Source organism: Bos grunniens, chromosome 9, assembly GCF_055505025.1.
Source record: "Bos grunniens cultivar Pamir isolate PY7600 chromosome 9, Bosgru_T2T1.0, whole genome shotgun sequence".
NCBI lineage: Eukaryota > Metazoa > Chordata > Mammalia > Artiodactyla > Bovidae > Bos > Bos grunniens.
The window spans coordinates 64985680-65010397 of NC_141173.1; the positions used below are offsets into that span (position 1 = coordinate 64985680).

At 44.3% G+C, this 24718-nt stretch overlaps 1 protein-coding gene across 1 annotated transcript in view; it reads right to left on the reverse strand.

Annotated features, from left to right (window-relative positions):
- Positions 1-14133, reverse strand: part of NT5E (5'-nucleotidase ecto) — a 73050-nt gene extending 58917 nt beyond the window's left edge. The window contains exon 1 of the mRNA XM_086317867.1: positions 13745-14133. Within this exon, the coding sequence (XP_086173993.1) occupies positions 13745-14083 (339 nt within the window). The 5' untranslated portion in view covers positions 14084-14133. The remainder of the gene's footprint in view (positions 1-13744) is intronic.
- Between the last annotated feature and the right edge of the window lie 10585 nt (positions 14134-24718).

Genomic DNA, 24718 nt, shown 5'->3' on the forward strand with positions numbered 1-24718 from the left:
AGCCACCCCTGCCAACAGAAGGTGAGTACAGTCAGCACTTACTGACCCCTGATTGTGGCTGGCACCATGTAAAGAACTTGACACACACTATCATCTCCTTTAAAATTCATTAAAAAATATTTATTTATTTATTTGGCTGTGCTGAGTCTTTGTTGTAGCATGCAGGATCTTTAGTTGTGGCATGTGGGATCTAGTTCCCTGACCAGGGATCAAACCCAGGTCTCCTGCATTGGGAGAGTGGAGTTTTAGCCACTGCACCACCAGGGAAGTCCCTGTCATCTCCTTTAAACCCTACAACAACCTATGGGGAGAAAATCATGATCACACCCACCTTACACCTGTGGAAAGAAAACCTCCAGGAGATTCAAGAACCTGCTCACACTCCATAGATTTTAAGTGGCAGGGAAGGGACCTGATCCCAGATAGTCACCCCAAATTCACCCTCCTAGCCCTGTGCCATGCTGCCTGTCCTACTGAAAATGGCCCTGGTGGATTCAGCCTTTCTTTCCCCATCACCGTAGTTCTGACCTGGAGTGCCCCTAAAACTGAGTTCCCTTCCAAGTTAATGATGAATCTCTCTATTCAAAACTTTATTCCCTTTCTATCCCCTATGACCTCAACCACGGGCTAACAGAACAGTAATCTACCAGAGTTGGAGGAACTGCTGTTGTAGATTTCATCATTAACATACAATTACAAGTTGCTCTTCTAATAGGCCCCCAAGTCATAGACCATCTGGCCTGAGAATCCTAAACCAGAGACTTACTGGCTCCCGAAACTGTGACTAAGAAACGTCACAAAATGATGATTAATTCCAGTTTCTTTGTTTTTTCCCTTTAAAAACACCCTCAATTCAAAACCCAAGTGGGAGTGGATCTGAGGCTCTCTCTTACTCCCTTGCTCGGCGCCCTGCAATAAATACTTACTTTGCGGCAAATGTCTGCTGTTACATCAGCTTTCTGCACTGCAGGTATACAAGCTCTTTGCCCAGTTACAGTCTGTGTTCATCATCTCTTGACTAGACTATATTGTCCAGCCCCTTCTCCCTTCCTCTTTTCTGGTATCTTTGCCCTCCCATCCATTTCTATTCATTCTTCCAAAACTGTGATTTCCCTCTGTGGCTGAGAAGTGTTTTCTCATATCAGCTAATTGTCCAGGTCTCTGAGGTTACTAACTGGGTGTCCAACAATTCAATTCCATGCTGACAGTATCTACCTGGGGCTTCCTAGGTGGTGTTAGTGGTAAAGAAACCACCTGCCAAGCAGGAGAATCAAGAGACACGGGTTCAATCCCTGGGTTGGGAAGATCTCCTCCAGTAAAACCCACTTCAGTATTCTTGCCTGGAGAATCCCATGGACAGAGGAGCCCAGAGGGTTACACTCATGGGATTGCAAAGAGTAGGTCACAACTCAAGCGACTTAGCACGCACACACTGTCTACCAGGAGTGAACATCAAATCACAGATCCTGGCTTCAGAGCCACAAGCCTGCCCCCACTTCAGATGGCAGTTGCAAGTTCTTGGATCATTTGTACTTGTAATACATCATCTGTAAATCAGGGATTCCCACAAGACCCTACACAGTTTTGATAATTTACTAGAAAAACTCACAGAACTCAGGAAAGTACTTTGCTTTTATGGTTACTGGTGTACTATAAAGGCTGCAACTCAGGAACAGCCAAGTGGAAGACATGCATGGGGCAAGGTGTGCAAGCAGAAGGCTGCACAGGGCTTCCCTGCTCTCTCTGGGCACACCACCTTGCCACCACTTCACTGTGTTCACTATTTAGGACTTTTTATGATGGTTTCAGGCCCTCCTGCACCCGCGTAGCCACCGCTCCTTGGACGTAGGGTATCTCCTCCCCGGCCGCCGCCCCTGGCCTGGGGCGGGGGGTAGCTCCTCTTGGCTGCTCCTGCGCTGTTGCAGCCTGGCACTCTCGGCCGCTGCCCCTGACCTCCGATGTGGGGTAACTCCTCCCAGCTGCCGCCTGACTGCGACGGTACACATAGCGCGGCCGAGAGGAGCTACCCCACGTCCAACGTCAGGGGCAGAAGCCGGGAGGACCCCATGCCCAAGGGGCGGTGGCCAAGAGGAGTTACCCCACGTCCGATGTCAGGGGCAGCAGTCGGGAGGAGCTACCCCACGTCCGAGGTCAGGGGCAGCGGCTGAGAGTGCCAGGCTGCGATGGTGCAGGAATGGCCGAGAGGAGCTTCCCCACGTCCGAGGTCAGGGGCAGCAGCCGAGAAGAGCTAATCAGCGTCCTAGGTCAGGGGCGGCGGCGGAGATTGCCAGGCTGCGACAGCGCAGGAGCAGCCGAGAGGAGCTACCCCACGCTGGAGGCCGGGGCAGCAGCCGGGAGGAGCAACCCCACGTCCAAGGAGCGGTGGCTGCGTGTGCACAGGAGGGCCTAGGGGAGCTATTCCACACTCAAGGTCAGGAGGGGCAGCGGTCAGGAGATACCCTCATTCAAGGTAGGGAGCAGTGGCTGTGCTTTGCTGGAGCAGCCGTGAGGAGATACCCTACGTCCAAGGTAAGAGAAACCCAAGTAAGATGGTAGGTGTTGAAAGAGGGCATCAGAGGGCAGACACACTGAAACCATACTCACAGGAAACTAGTCAATCTAATCACACTAGGACCACAGCCTTGTCTAATTCAATGAAACTAAGCCATGCCGTGTGCAGCCACTCAAGACGGGCGGGTCATGGTGGAGAGGTCTGACAGAATGTGATCCACTGGAGAAGGGAATGGCAAACCACTTCAGTATTCTTGCCTTGAGAACCCCATGAACAGTATGAAAAGGCAAAATGATAGGATACTGAAAGAGGAACTCCCCAGGACAGTAGGTGCCCAATATGCTACTGGAGATCAGTGGAGAAATAACTCCAGAAAGAATGAAGGGATGGAGCCAAAGCAAAAAGAATACCCAGTTGTGGATGTGACTGGTGATAGAAGCAAGGTCCAATGCTGTAAAGAGCAGTATTGCAGAGGAACCTGGAATGTCAGGTCCATGAATCAAGGCAAATTGGAAGTGGTCAAACAGGAGATGGCGAGAGTGAATGTCGACATTCTAGGAATCAGCGAACTAAAATGGACTGGAATGGGTGAATTTAATTCAAATGACCATTGTATATACTACTGTGGGCAGGAATCCCTCAGAAGAAATGCAGTAGCCATCATGGTCAACAAAAGAGTCTGAAATGCAGTACTTGGATGCAATCTCAAAAACGACACAATGATCTCTGTTCATTTCCAAGGCAAACCATTCAATATCACAGTAATCCAAGTCTATGCCTCAACCAGTAATGCTGAAGAAGCTGAAGTTGAACAGTTCTATGAAGACCTACAAGACCTTTTAGAACTAACACCCAAAAAAGATGTCCTTTTCATTATAGAGGACTGGAAGGTAAAAGTAGGAAGTCAAGAAACACCTGGAGTAACAGGCAAATTTGACCTTGGAATACGGAATGAAGCAGGGCAAAAGACTAATAGAGTTTTGCCAAGAAAAGGCACTGGTCATAGCAAACACCCTCTTCCAACAACACAAGAGAAGACTCTACACATGGACATCACCAGATGGGCAACACCGAAATCAGACTGATTATATTCTTTGCAGCCAAAGATAGAGAAGCTCTATACAGTCAACAAAAACAAGACCAGGAGCTGACTGTGGCTCAGATCATGAACTCCTTATTGCCAAATTCAGACTTAAATTGAAGAAAGTAGGGAAAACCACTAGACCATTCAGGTATGACCTAAATCAAATCCCATATGATTATACAGTGGAAGTGAGAAATAGATTAAGGGACTAGATCTGATAGAGTGCCCGATGAACTGTGGACGGAGGTTCGTGACATTGTACAGGAGACAGGGATCAAGAACATCCCCATGGAAAAGAAATGCAAAAAAGCAAAATGGCTGTCTGGGGAGGCCTTACAAATAGCTGTGAAAAGAAGAGAAGCGAAAAGCAAAGGAGAAAAGGAAAGATATAAGCATCAAGAGGTGATATAAGATATAATGCAGAATTCCAAAGAATAGCAAGGAGAGATAAGAAAGCCTTCCTCAGCGATCAATGCAAAGAAATAGAGGAAAACAACAGAATGGGAAAGACTAGAGATCTCTTCAAGAAAATGAGAGATGCCAAGGGAACATTTCATGCAAAGATGGGCTCGATAAAGGACAGAAATGGTATGGACCTAACAGAAGCAGAAGATATTAAGAGGTGGCAGGAATACACAGAACTGTACAAAAAAGATCTTCACGACCAAGATAATCATGATGGTGTGATCACTCACCTAGAGCCAGACATCCTAGAATGTGAAGTCAAGTGGGCCTTAGAAAGTATCACTACAAACAAAGCTAGTGGAGGTGATGGCATTCCAATTGAGCTATTTCAAATCCTGGAAGACGATGCTGTGAAAGTGCTGCACTCAATATGCCAGCAAATTTGGAAAACTCAGCAGTGGCCACAGGACTGGAAAAGGTCAGTTTGCATTCCAATGCCAAAGAAAGGCAATGCCAAAGAATACTCACTACCGCACAATGACACTCATCTCACGTGCTAGTAAAGTAATGCTCAAAATTCTCCAAGCCAGGCTTCAGCAATATGTGAACTGTAAACTTCCAGATGTTCAAGCTGGATTTAGAAAAGGCAGAGGAACCGGAGATCAAATTGCCAACATCCGCTGGATCATGGAAGAAGCAAGAGAGTTCCAGAAAAACATCTATTTCTGCTTTATTGACTCTGCCCAAGCCTTTGACTGTGTGGATCACAATAAACTGTGGAAAATTCTGAAAGAGATGGGAATACCAGACCACCTGACCTGCCTCTTGAGAAATCTGTATGCAGGTCAGGAAGCAACAGTTAGAACTGGACATGGAACAATAGACTGGTTCCAAATAGGAAAAGGAGTACGTCAAGGCTGTATATTGTCACCCTGCTTATTTAACTTATATGCAGAGTACATCATGGGAAACGCTGGGCTGGATGAAGCACAAGCTGGAATCAAGATTTCTGGGAGAAATATCAATAACCTCAGATATGCAGATGACACCACACTTATGGCAGAAAGTGAAGAGGAACTCAAAAGCTTCTTGATGAAAGTGAACGAGGAGAGTGAAAAAGTGGGCTTAAAGCTCAACATTCAGAAAACTAAGATCACAGCATCTGGTCCCATCACTTCATGGGAAATAGATGGGGAAACAGTGGAAACAATGTCAGACTTTATTTTTCTGAGCTCCAAAACCACTGCAGATGGTGACTGCAGCCATGAAATTAAAAGACACTTACTCCTTGGAAGGAAAGTTATGACCAACCTAGATAGCATATTAAAAAGCAGAGACATTACTTTGCCAATAAAGGTCTATCCAGTCAAGGCTATGGTTTTTCCAGTGGTCATGTATGGATGTGAGAGTTGGACTGTGAAGAAGGCTGAGCACCGAAGAATTGATGCTTTTGAACTGTGGTGTTGGAGAAGACTCTTGAGAGTCCCTTGGACTGCAAGGAGATCCAACCAGTCCATCCTGAAGGAGATCAGCCCTGGGATTTCTTTGGAAGGAATGATGCTAAAGCTGAAACTCCAGTACTTTGGCCACATCATGTGAAGAGTTTACTCATTAGAAAAGACTCTGATGCTGGGAGGGATTGGGGGCAGGAGGAGAAGGGGACGACAGAGGATGAGATGGCTGGATGGCATCACTGACTCGATGGACGTGAGTCTGAGTGAACTCCAGGAGTTGGTGATGGACAGGGAGGCCAGGCATGCTGCGATTCATGGGGTCACAGAGTCGGACACGACTGCTCGACTGCACTGAACTGATGATGGTTTCATCATGTTGACATAATTGATCAAATCCTTGACTGCTGGTGATTAGCTGAGTCTCTTGGTCCCTGCCTCTCCCCAGAAGTCACTCTGAAGATGCCTAGGAGTCTCCAGCCATCAGTCATCTCATTGACATTAAGAAGACACTGATCAAGTATCCCCAAGAGTTTGGGGAGCTATGTGACAGGAACTCAGACAAAGACAAAATGTTTATTTTTTATTAACAACAAATTCCTCCATTCAGACACCTCCAGTGGCTCCCCATGACAATAGAGCAGAGCCTATTTTCTCAGAGTGGCCTGTAAGTTGCATGTGATCCCATCTCTCCTGATTCCTGCCACCTCGCTCTGGTTCAGGCTGGTCCATCTTACAGATTTCTGCTTCTGCACCTTTGCCTCATCCTCCCGTCCCTCCACTGAATTGAAATGGAATCAAAATATTTCTCAGGTCGCCATTGGTTTAGAGATGTGAGGACCCTCAGACTTTACAGATGAGGAATTGATGGCTCAAAGAGCTGAATGGCATACTCCCAGTTATAGATTCAGCATCTCTCAAAGGCAGAGAGAACAGTACTCATGTCTGAATTCCAGTGATGAGTGCTGGGGATGACAAGCTTCAAATTACTAAAATCTTATGTAAAATTTCAAGAGCACAAACCATAAGACAAAAAAAATAATAAAAATTAATTTGATTATACCAAGTGGAGGATTTCTGTTCAATGAAAAGACACTAAAAAATGGAGTATTTTCTGCCATATCAGTAAACACGGATGTCACAGTCATCAGAGATGGCAGCCCTCAATGTGGGCCCTAAGGGAATTTGAAGAGATGAATACCTGCTATCTAGCAGCCATCAGACTGCAGCCACTCCCTAGGCTGAGCCCTGAGGAACATCAGGATATGAAACCACACATACTGGCCCCAGATATTAGAGGTACACGTCAGAGGAATAACTGCAGTGAGCCAGACTCTTGCAACTTTCCATACATAGAAAAGCACTACAATCCTTAACTTGGGATATTTAGTTTTCTTTAACTGACATAACTCTTTTGATGTTCAGACTATTTACTATTTTGATGTTGCAAAACTATATAAAGCACTACACTCCTTAATATAAAACTACATAGCACAACACTCCTTATATAAAACTTTATATATAACTATATAAAGCAATACAATCCTTAACTTGGGATATTTAGTTTTCTTTAACTGACAAAACTCTTTTGATGTTCAGACTATCTAGTATTTTGATGTTGCAAAACTATATAACCAGGCTCCTCCCCTTGGCTCCTTGAGGCAGTTCTCTCAGGGTCACTTGAGATGCTATCTCCCAGGCCTGGGCCTGATGTCTTAAAAATTCCCACCCAATAAAACAAGTTGACAATGCTATGGACAAAATTAATAGATCTAAAAATGGTAAATAATCCACCTGCAATGCAGGAGAGCTAGGTTCAGTCCCTGGGTTGGGAAAATCCCCTGGAGGAGGAAACAACAATGTCTAAAACTGATTTCAGGGACTTCCTTTGTGGTCCAGTGTGCTTCCATTGCACAGGTTCAATCCCTGGTCGGGGAACTAAGATTCCACATGCTGCATGGCTAGGCCAAAAAAAATTAGAAAAAATAAAATTGATTATAGATTAATACTTAGAACTCTTGAAAAGTAAGAAAACTAGAGCAAACCTAATTTATAAAAAAGAGCAAAGCATGTGACCATGCAGTTAGGGCAGAGGAAACCCATAAAGTTAACAAACATATTCAGTTCAGTTCAGTTCAGTTGCTCAGTCGTGTCCGACTCTTTGCGACCCCATGAATCACAGCACGCCAGGCCTCCCTGTCCATCACCAACTCCTGGAGTTCACTCAGACTCACGTCCATCGAGTCAGTGATGCCATCCAGCCATCTCATCCTCTGTCATCCCCTTCTCCTCCTGCCCCCAATCCCTCCCAGCATCAGAGTCTTTTCCAATGAGTCAACTCTTCACATGAGGTGGCCAAAGTACTGGAGTTTCAGCTTTAGCATCATTCCTTCCAAAGAAATTCCAGTGCTGATCTCCTTCAGAATGGACTGGTTGGATCTCCTTGCAGTCCAAGGGACTCTCAAGAGTCTTCTCCAACATTACAGTTCAAAAGCATCAATTCTTCGGTGCTCAGTTTTCTTCACAGTCCAAATCTCACATCCATACATGACCACAGGAAAAAACCATAGCCTTGACTAGATAGACCTTTGTTGGCAAAGTAATGTCTCTGCTTTTCAATATGCTATCTAGGTTGGTCATAACTTTCCTTCCAAGGAGAAAGCATCTTATTTTACTAATTATTAGAAAAACACAAGCTCAGATAGTGAGATGTCAGTTTACACCTCTTGGAAAGCTGCAGAATGATGCAAAGTAGGGGTAAGGATGTGTGTGGGGGGGTCATATCTGCCTGGGGGTCGGTGGGGTGAATAGAAGGCCCCAGGAAAGCCATCTGGTGGTCAGTTCCTGAGTAAGTGTACACATCCTTGTGCCCAGCAAGCCTGCCCACGGGGATGGATCCTAAAGGAAGTCTCACAGTTGGGACCTGCAGGAGGCTATTTGGGGCAGCACATTTGTGGAACTGCAGCATGATGTGTACCATGTCCAAATCCATCAAAGGGGAGCAAAAGCTAAAATGTGGGGAGGTCTTCGTGGTGAACGAGGCACAGTGCGTGTACATGATAGACACAGAGTGACACCGACAAACCCCACGCAGGACCAGGTCAGGACAAAAGAAACAATGAGCTGAGTAACAGAATGAGTTGTGTAACTTAAAAGTATAAGCAACTAAAACTATAACAAAGGTTCTACAAGCGCACATAGAAATCAAACACAAACATCAACATGCGAGGAAGGCTACCTACGTGGGAAATGGAAGGTGAGGCATGTGGACAAAAGGGGGTCTATTGGGCTTGAGTGAGGTAAAGTCAGGGGCCACGGTCCCCACTCAGGCTGCTGGCTCTGGCATCAGGGAGTGATTTGCTCAGGTTGAGGCTGCTGGCTGTCAGACAGAAAGTGGGTTCAGCAGCCAGGGCCTTACAACGGGGCCCAAAGGAGGCTGCCCTTCCCCACAGCCCACCTTGGTGGTTAGAATCCCTTCCCTGGAGATGAATCCCTTTGCTTCTGTGCTTTTTGGGGTTCACATAAGTCTGCTCAATGAGTAAACATGAAGATAGCCCAAACCAAAAAAAAAATCCAACCTCTAGTGAGTCTTGCAAATATAAACTGCTTCCGTGATGGAAAATGTTACATGATTAGCATTTAAAAGTAATTTTTTCTATAAAAACAAAAAAAATATAAAAAAGAAAAAATAATAGTTCAGAAATGGGACATAGAAAAGTTGGTGGAGTGGGCGGAGGAGGGTGGTAGGCTGTGCTGGGCAGTCAGAATCAGATAAACTGAGAGCTTAAAACCCCAACCTCCCTTACTCATACCTTTCTCTTTTTTTTGGCAGGACACATGGAACTAACTTTTACTGAGTGTTTACTCTGAGCCAGCAGGGAGCTAGGGAGTTTTACATTTGCCATCTCATGGATCACTTGCAAAAGTCTTACACAGAGAGGCGGGGTGGTGGTTGATCCCGCCAGTCTTGCAGTTGGGAACAGGAAGCTCAGAGAAAGCAACCCGCCCAACTCACATGGTGAGTACATCAGAGCTGTCTTCCTGTGCCTCCACCAACACAGCGACACTAACTAGCAGCTTGTGACGGCCTCCCTCTAGAGTTTTCTGCCTGGCAGCTGGGTCCAGAGGTCTCTAAGCTTGCCTTTGGCTCCAGCACTATCAGAACCCCCCAGCACTGCTGGTGGAATGTAAATTAGTACAGCCACTGTGGAAAACAGTATGGAGATTCCTAAACAAATTAAGAATAAAACTACCATATGATACAGCAATCCCACTACTGGTCACATGCCCTGAGAAAACCACAATTCCAAAAGGCACAGGTACCCCAATGTCCACCGCAGCACTGTTTACAATAGCCAGGACATGGAAGCAATCTAGATATCCATCAACAGATGAATGGCTAAAGAAGTTGTGGTACACATATACAAAGGAATATTACTAGCCATAAAAAAGAATGAAATCGAGTCAGTTACAGTGAGTTGGATGAACCTAGAACCTGTTATACAGAGTGCAGTCAGACAGAAAGAAAAAAGCAACCATTGTACACTAATGTATATATATGGAAGCTACAAAAACACTACTGATGAATCTATTTACAGAGAAGAATGGAGACACAGGCATAGAGAATGATCTGGTGAACACAGCAGAGGAAGGAGAGAGTAGGACAAATTGAGTAGTAGCATTGACATATATACACTGCTGCTGCTGCTGCTAAGTCGCTTCAGTCGTGTCTGACTCTGTGCGACCCCATAGAGGGCAGCCCACCAGGCTCTCCCATCCCTGGGATTCTCCAGGCAAGAACACTGGAGTGGGTTGCCATTTCCTTCTCCAAGGCATGCAAGTGAAAAGTGAAAGTGAAGTCGCTCAGTCGTGTCCAACTCTTAGCAATCCCATGGACTGCAGCCTACCAGACTCCTCCATCCATGGGATTTTCCAGGCAAGAGTACTGGAGTGGGGTGCCATTGCCTTCTCTGATATATACACTACCATGTGTAAAATGGATAACTAGTGGAAGCTGCTATGTAACATAGAGAGACCAGCCTAGTGTTCTGTGATGACCTGGGGGGTGGAATGGGTCGGGGGAGGGAGGCTCTAGAGGGAGGGGATATATACACACAAACATACACACACACACACACACACAGTTATGACTGATTCAAGTTGGTGTATGGCAGAGACCACCATAACACTGTAAAGCAACTAGCTACAATAAGAAAAAAAAGAATCCCTCTAGCTGTTCTCACTGGGGCTCGAAGGTCCGGAGGTTGAGGGAACTCCTGGGGTTAAGTTAAATTCTAGTCACTTCCTCTTTGCCCTCCAAACCCATGCATCTTAGATGTGGTTCCTCTAACCAGGTCCAGTTTCTAGAGAACTGGGGATATCCTTTCACGACTGTTTTCCACCCTGATCTACATCTCCAGCTTCCTGAGAGTCAAGAGGTGGCAGCAGGTTGGTGAGCTGGGGGTGGATTTTTAACAGCAGAGGACTTCCCTGATGGTTCAGACGGTAAAGCATCTGTCTACAATGTGAGAGACCTGGGTTCAATCCCTGGGTTGGGAAGATTCCCTGGAGAAGGAAATGGCAACCCACTCCAGTACTTCTTGCCTTGAAAATCCCATGGATGGAGGAGGTTGGTGCAGGCTACTATCCATAGGGTCACAAAGAGTCGGGCGTGACTGAGCGACTTCACTCGCACTTTCTTTTAACAGCAGAACAGCAATAAACTCGCTGAAAGGTGTGTTAGCAAAATGCCAATGAAAAGCCACTGGAAAACCAAAACACAGTGAATGTGGCAGAGCTTTATCCCTTACTAAAGCATCACAAGAACTAAGATTTTATGCAGGTCAAACCATGTTTGTCAAACCTGCATGGAGTGAATCTGATGAGAGGCTATCAAGAACCTGGCCACCAGCCTTACCTTTGGCTTTCCTCCTCTTTCACAACCTGCCAACATTACATAAGTTGCCTAATTTCCTCAGGCCCCGGTCCAATTGTTTTGAGTGAAATTTAAAAGACAGTAAATCCATCCAACAATAAGCATTCTAAACATTTCTGGTGGTGACGGACTGTAACTTGTAGCAGATTGCTTCAGCTTCACCCAGCATCTTATCATAAACACTTGATTAACACTGTGAACTTAATTCATCTGAAAGAGGAAAACAGTATCACTTGGGAAAACTGGGAATTATCCACTTTTTTTTCCACCAAAAGGAGTCTACACAACTGTGGAAAAAAGAGCGTCATGAAAAGAAAAGTTTAGAAAGTTGTGGTTTGTGGATGAAATCAAACTCACGTAAGGTTTATTCTTTCTGGGAGGAAATGGCAACAATTTTATAAATATTTATTCTGTCATTACCTAGGACAAAGCATCAGGCAGGTCTAGCTGCTGAGATAAGAACACTAAAAGGCCACATACAGAATTCTTGAGACCCACGAGTCTTTGGCACAGTTCAGATGCTGGCAAGTCCCCCAGATAAAGGCTGTGGCTCAGATAAACACAAAGGCTACGGGGCTCATAGCCTTTGAATTGCAGCGGCTCTGAGTGTTCCTGATAACCTTAAAACCAACGATCAGATAGAGAGGACCTCTCTGTCCTTCTTTCATCTCTCTACAATGAGCTTTCCTGGAAAAAAAAAAAATAGTCTACCCCCCTATATCTTTCCTGTCCTCCTCTCTCCAAGTTTTCAGGGGGAAAAATACAGCACTGTGCTTTGCCCACCTCTGTGTTCCTCTGTTACAAAGTGTACCGTTAGCCTGCTGTATCCCAGGCAGGACCACACCTCTCCCCATCTCCCATATCCACATACCACATCTCCCTGGACCCCTTGCTCTGTTCCTGTTCTAAAACTTCTAGGATTTCTTCCCCCAGTTTTGCCACACAGAATCCCTTCACTCTAGGATTTCACACAGGGCTAAACTCGGGCGTTGGTTTGACTTACAAAAGTCATAACTATTTATTACTGTGCCGCTCCTCTCTGCTCCTTTTCTAGAATTCAGTCCAACAAAATAAGGCATCACCTTTAACAGAGCACTGGGGAACTGGCACTTCAACTCTCACATATGTTTTAACAGCCTCTCATCTCTTAAATGGGACTCTCTTCCTACATCTCTGCTGCCAAACTGATTTTAATGAAATTCTTTGAAACCCAGTGCTTTCAGCATTTTGGCTTCCCTAGGGAAGCTTCTTTATTTCTGTTTTTAAACCTCTACAACAGTGTCTGGTGATAACAAGAACTAACATTTAAAGAGGTCATACCATATGCCAGCCAACCCTCTGAAGTGGGCTTCCCTAGTGGCTCAGTGGTAAAGAATCCACCTGCCAATGCAGGAGATGCGGGTTTGATCCCTGGGTGGGGAAGATGCCCTGGAGAAGGAAATGGGAACCCACTGCAGTATTCTTGCCTGGAAAATCCCACGGACAGAGGAGCTTGGCAGATGACAATCCATGGGGCCGCAAAAGAGTCTGACACAGTTTAGCAACTAAACAACAATTATGTGTCAGACAACCCTCTGAAAGCAGACAGGATTATTACCCTGTTTTCTAGAGGCAGGAACTAAGGCACAGAGAAAGTCAGCTGCACACAGAAGGTGTCCAGCTGGGATTCTCCCCAAGACTGTGAGCTTAATTATGCTTAAACTCTGGGGTCAAAGGGATCTGGGATCTATTATTATCCTTTCTCGCTCTCTCTTTTGGAGCAGGTGACCTGGATAATGCACTTAACCTCTTTGACCCTGAGTTTGTTTCCCTTCCAATTAACTGGAGATAAAGTATTTCTTTGAAAGACCAAGCAGTAAATGAGAGGTATGTGCGGATCTACCTCGGTCAGGTGGAGAAGGAAATGGCAACACACTCCAGTATTCTTGCCTGGAGAATCCCATGGACAGAGGAGCCCGGCGGGCTACAGTCCACAGGGTCGCAAAGAGTCGGACACGACTGAGCGACTTCACACACACACACACACACACCCCTCGGTCCAGGGCACAGGGTAACTGGAGTCCTACACATCCCAGCTGAACCTCCTCATTGGCAAGTCCGAGTCCCGCTCCTCTAAATACCCAATTTCTTGGTGGAAGTACATCAGTCCATTTAAGTCGAATCAGCCAAGGGGCGTCTATGTAAGCATCCACCTGGAAGACTGACGGGAGTTTCGCTTCCTCTCCATTTCGCTCTGCGCCCGGGTCCTAGGCTCGCCACCCACGGCCTCGCCATCGGCGGCTCCTCCACCCGGGCATCTCTCTCGCACGGGCACTCCACCCCGGGGGCTCCCTAGCCTGCCCGGCTGGCGGTCTTACCATGGCATCATAGCCCAGGGCGTTCATGAAGTGCGCCACCTCGGTGCCCTTGTACACGGTGAACCAGATGGTGCCCTGGTACTGGTCGCCGGCGTCGAGCAGCAGCACGTGGGGCTCGGCGCGGCGGATCTGGTGCACCTTGGTGGCAAGCCGTGCCACGCCGCCCACGCAGCGGCTGGCGTTGACACACTTGCTCGAGTCCTCACTCGTCTGCTCCAGGCGGCTGTGTACGTCGTTGGTGTGCAAGATGGTGAGCTCCCAGGGGCGCGCCGCGGGCCACAGCAACGCGCCCAGCGCGAGGATCCTCAGCGCCGGGGTGCGAGCCGCTCCGGGATTCATGGCTGCGGCTGGTGGCGAGAGCGCGAGCGCCGGTGAGTGCGAGCCAGACTGGCTGTAGGAGGAGGGCGGGGGCTAAGTCGAAGGAGGCTTGCGCGGGCCGGCGGGCGGGGCTGGGCCCGGCCGGGCCGGGGCGGGCTCTCCCGAGGCCGGCCCCACGCGGCCAGGCGCACACCCCCGCGGTCACCCCATCCGACCCTGGCCAGCAGGGTGGCTCGGACGCGGCTGGCGGCTGGCACTCGCTCCGGGCGGGAACAGTGAGGAGGTTGTTCCCCGCGGCGAGAGAGCACCGGTCGCGGTCCCGGCCCGACCAGGGAGCCTGGGCGCTGGTGGTCCCACTATCGGTGATGAGCTGCTCTTTGGAGGGTGCGCGGGAGGATTTGGAGCGTCCACTCCGCTTCCAGGTCTTCGCTGATCTTGCCTCTTTAAATTTTTCCAGAAGGATGCGTTGTTTCTGTGGGTTTGTGGTTGCCAGTTCTCACTTGAAAGAAGGGGAAAAGGGAAGAGAGAGGAAGTGGAAAGGAAAAGAGGTGAGAGGAGGGAGCGAGGGCAGCGCTGTGCTTTGGGGGCTGTGGGAGTGCTGACTTAAAAAAACTGCACAGCCTGAGAGTTGGCTGTTAAATTTTATTTAGGGCAAAATAAGGACTGTAGTCTGGGAGACAGCACCTCAAATAGCTCTGAGAAACTGCTCCAAAGAGGTAGGGGGGAAGGAGAATATATGTGTGATTTTGGTGAAGGGAGAGTACAGGCAATCAAATCCCTATTTTTTTTCCAGAAAATTTCTACTGGTCTCAGGAAGCTTTAGTCACAGGAAATAGTCGTCACCATGAAGGACTTCAGCGCTTTTCTAGATGTGAGGAAATACAAGAATTGGGCTCATAAAATCAGCTCCTGAAAATACCTATCTGAAGACCTGTCCTTTCAGTCCCCATCTCCCTACCACCGCACCCCCCCCCCCCCTCACCAACATCCCCCCCTCCACCAGCACAGAGTGCCTCATTTCTGCTCTCCACCCTGAACTCCTTTCAGGGGATGTTGAAGGTCGGCAGCTGCAGCAGTACATGGTTTAAGCCTTGTAGAGGTAGATGGCAAGTGCCGGTTTGTAGTTGACAGGGCTCTCTCATGGTCATAAATCCAGCTGTACTTTGGAAGACATTTCCTGACCATTTCGTTCCACAGTACCCAGAAGACTCATTCCGAGATCTGGCAAAGATTTTGCTGATGGGCCACTCAATGTGCTGTTACTGGACTAGGTCTATCAACAGTAACCAAAGGGCTCTGGACCACCTACCTCTCTCACTCTGTTATGGTCCAGGAAAAATTCCCTCTTGTTTTATCTTCTCATATCTAGAGTTACACTATTATAATCATTGATCACATAGTGTTAGTTGCTCAGTTGTGTCCGACGGTTTGAGACCCCATGGACTGTAGTCTGCCAGGCTTCTCTGTCCATGGAATTCTCCAGGCAAGAATACTGGAGTGGGTTGCCATTTCTTTCTCCAATTGACTGCATGTTGCTGCTGCTGCAGCTAAGTTGCTTCAGTCGTGTCTGACTCTGTGCGACCCCTGAGATGGCAGCCCACTAGGCTCCCCTGTCCCTGGGATTCTCCAGGCAAGGACACTGGAGTGGGTTGCCATTTCCTTCTCCAATGCAGGAAGGTGAAAAGTGAAAGTGAATTCGCTCAGTTGTGTCCGACTCTGAGCGACCCCATGGACTGCAGCCTAGCAGGCTCTTCCATCCATAGGATTTTCCAGGCAAGAGTACTGGAGTGGGGTGCCATTGCCTTCTCCGAATTGACTGCATACAGAACTATAGATTTTATCAACTTCTTTAAATTGCCTAGTCATCATTATTTTCATTGAAGTTTCTGTCACACATTTGGTAATGTAAGAAACAACAATCTTGTAAAACAGGCAAAGTACAATAACATACTAGCAGTATTATTAAAGTCGTAAGTAAGAATTAAGCCGAGAGGATCTGCGAGGAGCCAAGATGGCGGAGGAGTAGGACGGGGAGAACACTTTCTCCCCCACAAATTCATCAAAAGAGCATTTAAACGTCGAGTAAATTCCACAAAACAACTTCTGAATGCCGGCAGAGGACATCAGGCACCCAGAAAAGCAATCCAACTCTTCGAAAGGAGCACGACTGAACAAAGAGAAGAAATACAGCTCCACCCATCAGAACACTGACACAAGCTTCCCTAACCAGGAAACCTTGACAAGCCACCTGTACAAACCCACACACAGTGAGGAAAAGCCACAATAAAGAGAACTCCACAAACTGCCAGAATACAGAAAGGACACCCCAAACTCAGCAATTTAAACAAGATGAAGAGACAGAGGAATACCCAGCAGATAAAGGAACAGGATAAATGCCCACCAAACCAAACAAAAGAGGAAGAGATAGGGAATCTACCTGATAAAGAATTCTGAATAATGATAGTGAAATTGATCCAAAATCTTGAAATTAAAATGGAATCACAGATAAATAGCTTGGAGACAAGGATTGAGAAGATGCAAGAAAGGTTTAACAAGGACCTAGAAGAAATAAAAAAGAGTCAATATATAATGAATAATGCAATAAATGAAATTAAAAACACTCTGGAGGCAACAAATAGTAGAATAACAGAGGCAGAAGATAGGATTAGTGAATTAGAAGATAGAATGGTAGAAATAAATGAATCAGAGAGAATAAAAGAAAAACGAATTAAAAGAAATGAGGACAATCTCAGAGACCTCCAGGACAATATTAAACGCTACAACATTCGAATCATAGGGGTTCCAGAAGAAGAAGACAAAAAGAAAGACCATGAGAAAATACTTGAGGAGATAATAGTGGAAAACTTCCCTAAACTGGGGAAGGAAATAATCACCCAAGTCCAAGAAACCCAGAGAATCCCAAACAGGATAAACCCAAGGCGAAACACCCCAAGACACATATTAATCAAATTAACAAAGATCAAACACAAAGAACAAATATTAAAAGCAGCAAGGGAAAAACAACAAATAACACACAAGGGAATTCCCATAAGGATAACAGCTGATCTTTCAATAGAAACTCTTCAAGCCAGGAGGGAATGGCAAGACATACTTAAAATGATGAAAGAAAATAACCTACAGCCCAGATTATTGTACCCAGCAAGGATTTCATTCAAGTATGAAGGAGAAATCAAAAGCTTCTCAGACAAGCAAAAGCTGAGAGAATTCTGCACCACCAAACCAGCTCTCCAACAAATACTAAAGGATATTCTCTAGACAGGAAACACAAAAACGGTGTATAAATTCGAACCCCAAACAATAAAGTAAATGGCAACGGGATCATACTTATCAGTAATTACCTTAAACGTAAATGGGTTGAATGCCCCAACCAAAAGACAAAGACTGGCTGAATGGATACAAAAACAAGACCCCTACATATGTTGTCTACAGGAGACCCACCTCAAAACAGGGGACACATACAGACTGAAAGTGAAGGGCTGGAAAAAGATTTTCCATGCAAATAGGGACCAAAAGAAAGAAGAGTAGCAATACTCATATCAGATAAAATAGACTTTAAAACAAAGGCTGTGAAAAGAGACAAAGAAGGTCACTACATAATGATCAAAGGATCAATCCAAGAAGAAGATATAACAATTATAAATATATATGCACCCAACACGGGAGCACCGCAGTATGTAAGACAAATGCTAACAAGTATGAAAGGAGAAATTAACAATAACACAATAATAGTGGGAGACTTTAATACCCCACTCACACCTATGGATAGATCAACTAAACAGAAAATTAACAAGGAAACACAATCTTTAAACGATACAATAGACCAGTTAGACCTAATTGATATCTATAGGACATTTCATCCCAAAACAATGAACTTCACCTTTTTCTCAGGCGCACATGGAACCTTCTCCAGGATAGATCACATCCTGGGCCATAAAGCTAGCCTTGGTAAATTCAAAAAAATAGAAATCATTCCAAGCATCTTTTCTGACCACAATGCAGTAAGATTAGATCTCAATTACAGGAGAAAAACGATTAAAAATTCCAACATATGGAGGCTGAACAACACCCTGCTGAATAACCAACAAATCACAGAAGAAATCAAAAAAGAAATCAAAATTTGCATAGAAATGAATGAAAATGAAAACACAACAACCCAAAACTTGTGGGACACAGTAAAAGCAGTCCTAAGGGGAAAGTTCATAGCAATACAGGCACACCTCAAGAAACAAGAAAAAAGTCAAATAAATAACCTAACTCTACACCTAAAGCAACTAGAAAAGGAAGAAATGAAGAACCCCAGGGTTAGTAGAAGGAAAGAAATCTTAAAAATTAGAGCAGAAATAAATGCAAAAGACACAAAAGAGACCATAGCAAAAATCAACAAAGCCAAAAGCTGGTTCTTTGAAAGGATAAATAAAATTGATAAACCATTAGCCAGACTCATCAAGAAACAAAGGGAGAAAAATCAAATTAATAAAATTAGAAACAAAAATGGAGAGATCACAACAGACAACACAGAAATACAAAGGATCATAAGAGACTATTATCAACAATCATATGCCAATAAAATGGACAACGAGGAAGAAATGGACAAATTCTTAGAAAAGTACAACTTTCCAAAACTCGACCAGGAAGAAATAGAAAACCTTAACAGACCCATCACAAGCACGGAAATTGAAACTGTAATCAAAAATCTTCCAGCAAACAAAAGCCCAGGTCCAGACGGCTTCACAGCTGAATTCTACCAAAAATTTAGAGAAGAGCTAACACCTATCCTGCTCAAACTCTTCCAGAAAATTGCAGAGGAAGGTAAACTTCCAAACTCATTCTATGAGGCCACCATCACCCTAATACCAAAACCTGACAAAGATCCCACAAAAAAAGAAAATTACAGGCCAATATCACTGATGAACATAGATGCAAAAATCCTAAACAAAATTCTAGCAATCAGAATCCAACAACACATTAAAAAGATCATACACCATGACCAAGTGGGCTTTATCCCAGGGATGCAAGGATTCTTCAATATCCGCAAATCAATCAATGTAATACACCACATTAACAAATTGAAAAACAAAAACCATATGATTATCTCAATAGATGCAGAGAAAGCCTTTGACAAAATTCAACACCCATTTATGATAAAAACTCTCCAGAAAGCAGGAATAGAAGGAACATACCTCAACATAATAAAAGCTATATATGACAAACCCACAGCAAACATTATCCTCAATGGTGAAAAATTGAAAGCATTTCCTCTAAAGTCAGGAACAAGACAAGGGTGCCCACTTTCACCATTACTATTCAACATAGTTTTGGAAGTTTTGGCCACAGCAATCAGAGCAGAAAAAGAAATAAAAGGAATCCAAATTGGAAAAGAAGAAGTAAAACTCTCACTATTTGCAGATGACATGATCCTCTACATAGAAAACCCTAAAGACTCTACCAGAAAATTACTAGAACTAATCAATGATTATAGTAAAGTTGCAGGATATAAAATCAACACACAGAAATCCCTTGCATTCCTATACACTAATAATGAGAAAACAGAAAGAGAAATTAAGGAAACAATTCCATTCACCATTGCAACGAAAAGAATAAAATACTTAGGAATATATCTACCTAAAGAAACTAAAGACCTATATATAGAAAACTATAAAACACTGGTGAAAGAAATCAAAGAGGACACTAATAGATGGAGAAATATACCATGTTCATGGATTGGAAGAATCAATATAGTGAAAATGAGTATACTACCCAAAGCAATTTATAGATTCAATGCAATCCCTATCAAGCTACCAACAGTATTCTTCACAGAGCTAGAACAAATAATTTCACGATTTGTATGGAAATACAAAAAACCTCGAATAGCCAAAGCGATCCTGAGAAAGAAGAATGGAACTGGAGGAATCAACCTACCTGACTTCAGGCTGTACTACAAAGCCACAGTTATCAAGACAGTATGGTACTGGCACAAAGACAGAAATATAGATCAATGGAACAAAATAGAAAGCCCAGAGATAAATCCACGCACATATGGACACCTTATCTTTGACAAAGGAGGCAAGAATATACAATGGATTAAAGACAATCTCTTTAACAAGTGGTGCTGGGAAATCTGGTCAACCACTTGTAAAAGAATGAAACTAGAACACTTTCTAACACCATATACAAAAATAAACTCAAAATGGATTAAAGATCTCAATGTAAGACCAGAAACTATAAAACTCCTAGAGGAGAACATAGGCAAAACACTCTCTGACATACATCACAGCAGGATCCTCTATGACCCACCTCCCAGAATATTGGAAATAAAAGCAAAAATAAACAAATGGGACCTAATTAACCTTAAAAGCTTCTGCACATCAAAGGAAACTATTAGCAAGGTGAAAAGACAGCCTTCAGAATGGGAGAAAATAATAGCAAATGAAGCAACCGACAACTAATCTCAAAAATATACAAGCAACTCCTACAGCTCAACTCTAGAAAAATAAATGACCCAATCAAAAAATGGGCCAAAGATCTAAATAGACATTTCTCCAAAGAAGACATACAGATGGCTAACAAACACATGAAAAGATGCTCAACATCACTCATTATCAGAGAAATGCAAATCAAAACCACTATGAGATACCATTTCACACCAGTCAGAATGGCTGCGATCCAAAAGTCTACAAATAATAAATGCTGGAGAGGGTGTGGAGAAAAGGGAACCCTCTTACACTGTTGGTGGGAATGCAAACTAGTACAGCCACTATGGAGAACAGTGTGGAGATTCCTTAAAAAACTGGAAATAGAACTGCCTTATGATCCAGCAATCCCACTGCTGGGCATACACACTGAGGAAACCAGAAGGGAAAGAGACACGTGTACCCCAATGTTCATCGCAGCACTGTTTATAATAGCCAGGACATGGAAGCAACCTAGATGTCCATCAGCAGATGAATGGATAAGAAAGCTGTGGTACATATACACAATGGAGTATTACTCAGCCATTAAAAAGAATACATTTGAATCAGTTCTAATGAGGTGGATGAAACTGGAGCCTATTATACAGAGTGAAGTAAGCCAGAAGGACAAACACCAATACAGTATACTAACGCATATATATGGAATTTAGAAAGATGGTAACGATAACCCTGTATACGAGACAGCAAAAGAGACACTGATGTATAGAACAGGCTTATGGACTCTGTGGGAGAGGGAGAGGGTGGGAAGATTTGGGAGAATGGCATTGAAACATGTGAAATGTCATGTATGAAACGAGATGCCAGTCCAGGTTCAATGCACGATGCTGGATGCTTGGGGCTGGTGCACTGGGACGACTCAGAGGGATGGTATGGAGAGGGAGGAGGGAGGAGGGTTTATTTTTAGAAATTTTTATTAGTAAAAAAATAAAAATAAAAAAAAATAAAAAAAAAGGAAAAAAAAAAAAAAAGAATTAAGCCGAAAACTTCCAATAAGTGTAGCCCATATAGTCTCAGGTTGTCTGACTTAGTTTATTCTGCACCAATCTTTATTTTTCAGGGAAATTATATATCCACACAGTCCATAGGCTCCCAGCCCAATTTCCTAGTGTTACTAGGCTGTTTACCTTAGTATAATTTAATTGTTCTCAAGATAAAGGAAGGCCTTAAAACTTAAATGATGATCAGTTTAGTCGCTCAGTTGAGTCCGACTCTTTGCGACCCCATGAATTGCAGCACACCAGGCCTTCCTGTCCATCATCAACTCCCAGAATTCACTCAGACTCACGTCCATCGAGTCAGTGATGCCATCCAGCCATCTCATCCTCTGTCGTCCCCTTCTCCTCCTGTGCCCAATCCCTCCCAGCATCAGAGTCTTTGCCAATGAGTCGATTCTTTGCATGAGGTGGCCAGAGTATTGGAGTTTCAGCTTTAGCATCATTCCTTCCAAAGAACACCCAGGACTGATCTCCTTCAGAATGGACTGGTTGGATCTCCTTGCAGTCCAAGGGACTCTCAAGAGTCTTCTCCAACACCACAGTTCAAAAGCATCAATTCTTCAGCACTCAGCCTTCTTCACAGTCCAACTCTCACATCCATACATGACCACTGGAAAAACCATAGCCTTGACTAGACGGACCTTTGTTGGCAAAGTAATGTCTCTGCTCTTGAACATGCTATCTAGGTTGGTCATAACTTTCCTTCCAAGGAGTAAGCATCTTTTAATTTCATGGCTGCAGTCACCATCTGCAGTGATTTTGGAGCCCAGAAAAATAAAGTCTGACACTGTTTCCACTGTTTCCCCACCTATTTCCCATGAAGTGATGGGTCGGGATGCCATGATCTTCGTTTTCTGAATGTTGAGCTTTAAGCCCACTTTTTCAGTCTCCTCTTTCACTTTCATCAAGAGGCTTTTTAGTTCCTCTTCACTTTCTGACATAAGGGTGGTGTCATCTGCATATCTGAGGTTATTGATATTTCTCCCAGCAATCTTGATTCCAGCTTGTGTTTCTTCCAGTCCAGCGTTTCTCATGATGTACTCTGCATATAAGTTAAACGAGCAGGGTGACAATATAGAGCCTTGACGTACTCCTTTTCCTATTTGGAACCAGTCTGTTGTTCCATGTCCAGTTCTAACTGTTGCTTCCTGACCTGCATGCAGATTTCTCAAGAGGCAGGTCAGGTGTTCTGGTATTCCCATCTCTTTCAAAATTTTCCACAGTTTATTGTGATCCACGCAGTCAAAGGCTTTGGCATAAATGATGATAGCCTGGTGTTAATCACATAAATCCATCCCATAATTGTGAGAGCTTTTATTCCGTAATACCTTGGCTGAATTTTTGCTTGTTGCTCTGACTGAGCTTGAGTAACTTTAGAGGAAAATTCATATTTATGGCCAGAATCAGAGCAGGTATAACTAATTGGCCAGGTGAGAGAATTATAGTAATATGAAGAGTAGCCTGAACAGGATTGAACTTCCTTTCTTCTAAAATAGAGTTCCTTAGGGCCAATTAGAGCCTTGGAATGGAGAAATCCATCAAAGTAGTCTAGAAGTATTAGACACAGATAATTGGCTGCAAACCCAACAGTTGGATTGATTTTTAAAATTAGCATAGAATCGTGTCCATGATAGAAAAACATTTGAATTATATGCAAAGGTTTAAGAAGTCAAGAAAATATTATAAATAATTGCATGATCAGGTCCACCATCTTGGCTAAGCTGTCACTTCTGATGTCATCTTCTTCTTCTTATGGTGTGGATGTAGTTTCCTCTGTTTGAGCTTTGTTTTAAGGTGGGTTTGAGGTCAGCATTCCTCTCTATAGACCAGTCTGATGTAGGGGCCTTTAGAAGTGGGAATTAATCCAAGAGTCAATTTCCCTTCAGATTCACTGTGCATGAGCTAGTTAAGAGCACCTGATAAAAAGTCCTTCCATCTAGTTTGGAAACAATCCTTTATATTTTATCTTTTCCAATATACATGATCTCCTGTTTGCAGGTTGTGGGGCATCTGATTTTCATTCAAAGATTACTGAGATAAGCTTTAGAAACAAAACTTAGAGTGTCCTTTTATAATTCAATTACCTTTACGATAATTTAGTGTAACAACAAGGAACTATCTGGGAAATGAATCAGTAAGTGCAGACCTCCATGAACAAAACTGGAATTTAACATTTTTTGAAACATAATCTTTTTCTCTCTAAAATTACCCTGCTGCTGCTGCTATGTCACTTCAGTCATGTCTGACTCTGTGTGACCCCATAGATGGCAGCCCACCAGGCTCCCCCATCCCTGGGATTCTCCAGGCAAGAACACTGGAGTGGGTTGCCATTTCCTTCTCCAATGCATGAAGGTGAAAAGTGAAAGTGAATTCGTTCAGTCGTGTCCTACTCTTAGCGACCCCATGGACTACAGCCTACTAGGCTCCTCCGTCCATGGGATTCTCCAGGCAAGAACACTGGAATGAGTCGCCCTTGCCTTCTCCAAAATTATCCTAATTTCTACCAAATATATCCACATTTTGTTGTCGTTGTTTAGTCGCTAAGTCATGTCTGACTCTTTTGTGACCCCATGGACTGTAGTGCGTCAGGCTCCTCTGTCCATGGGATTTCCCAGGCAAGAATGTGGAGTGGGCGAAGGGGCATCTTCCAGGATTGTTGCTGCCAGTGCCCCCATTCCATGGCGAGCCACTACTGATCCACACCTCCATAGGAGATCCTCCAACATCAGCAAGGTCTCATTTCTCCCAAACAATCCCTTTAGCTGCATGCCATTGAACAAGGGATATACTCTTTGATGATGTAAGGATCCACAATGAGGGTGGCTGGCTGCCTCCTTTGAGGAAATCACATTGAACCATCCTATAAGAAGGGAGCTCCTATAAGAAGATGATTTACAGCCTGGACCCAAATAAGGAAAAAATACTTGACTCACAAAGTAAACCTTCTGTACTTAGGTTTTTAAGATACACACAACTAAAACTTTTAAAAAAACCCCCAAAACTGGAGTATGTTGCCATTTCCTTCTCTAGGGGGTCTTCCCAACCCACAGATAGAACCCATGTCTCCTGCATAGGCGGGTGGATTCTTTATCACTGAGCCACCTGGGAAGCCAGTTGTCACCTATGTGTGCTTAGTCACTCAGTTGTATCTGACTCTCTTGCATCCCCAT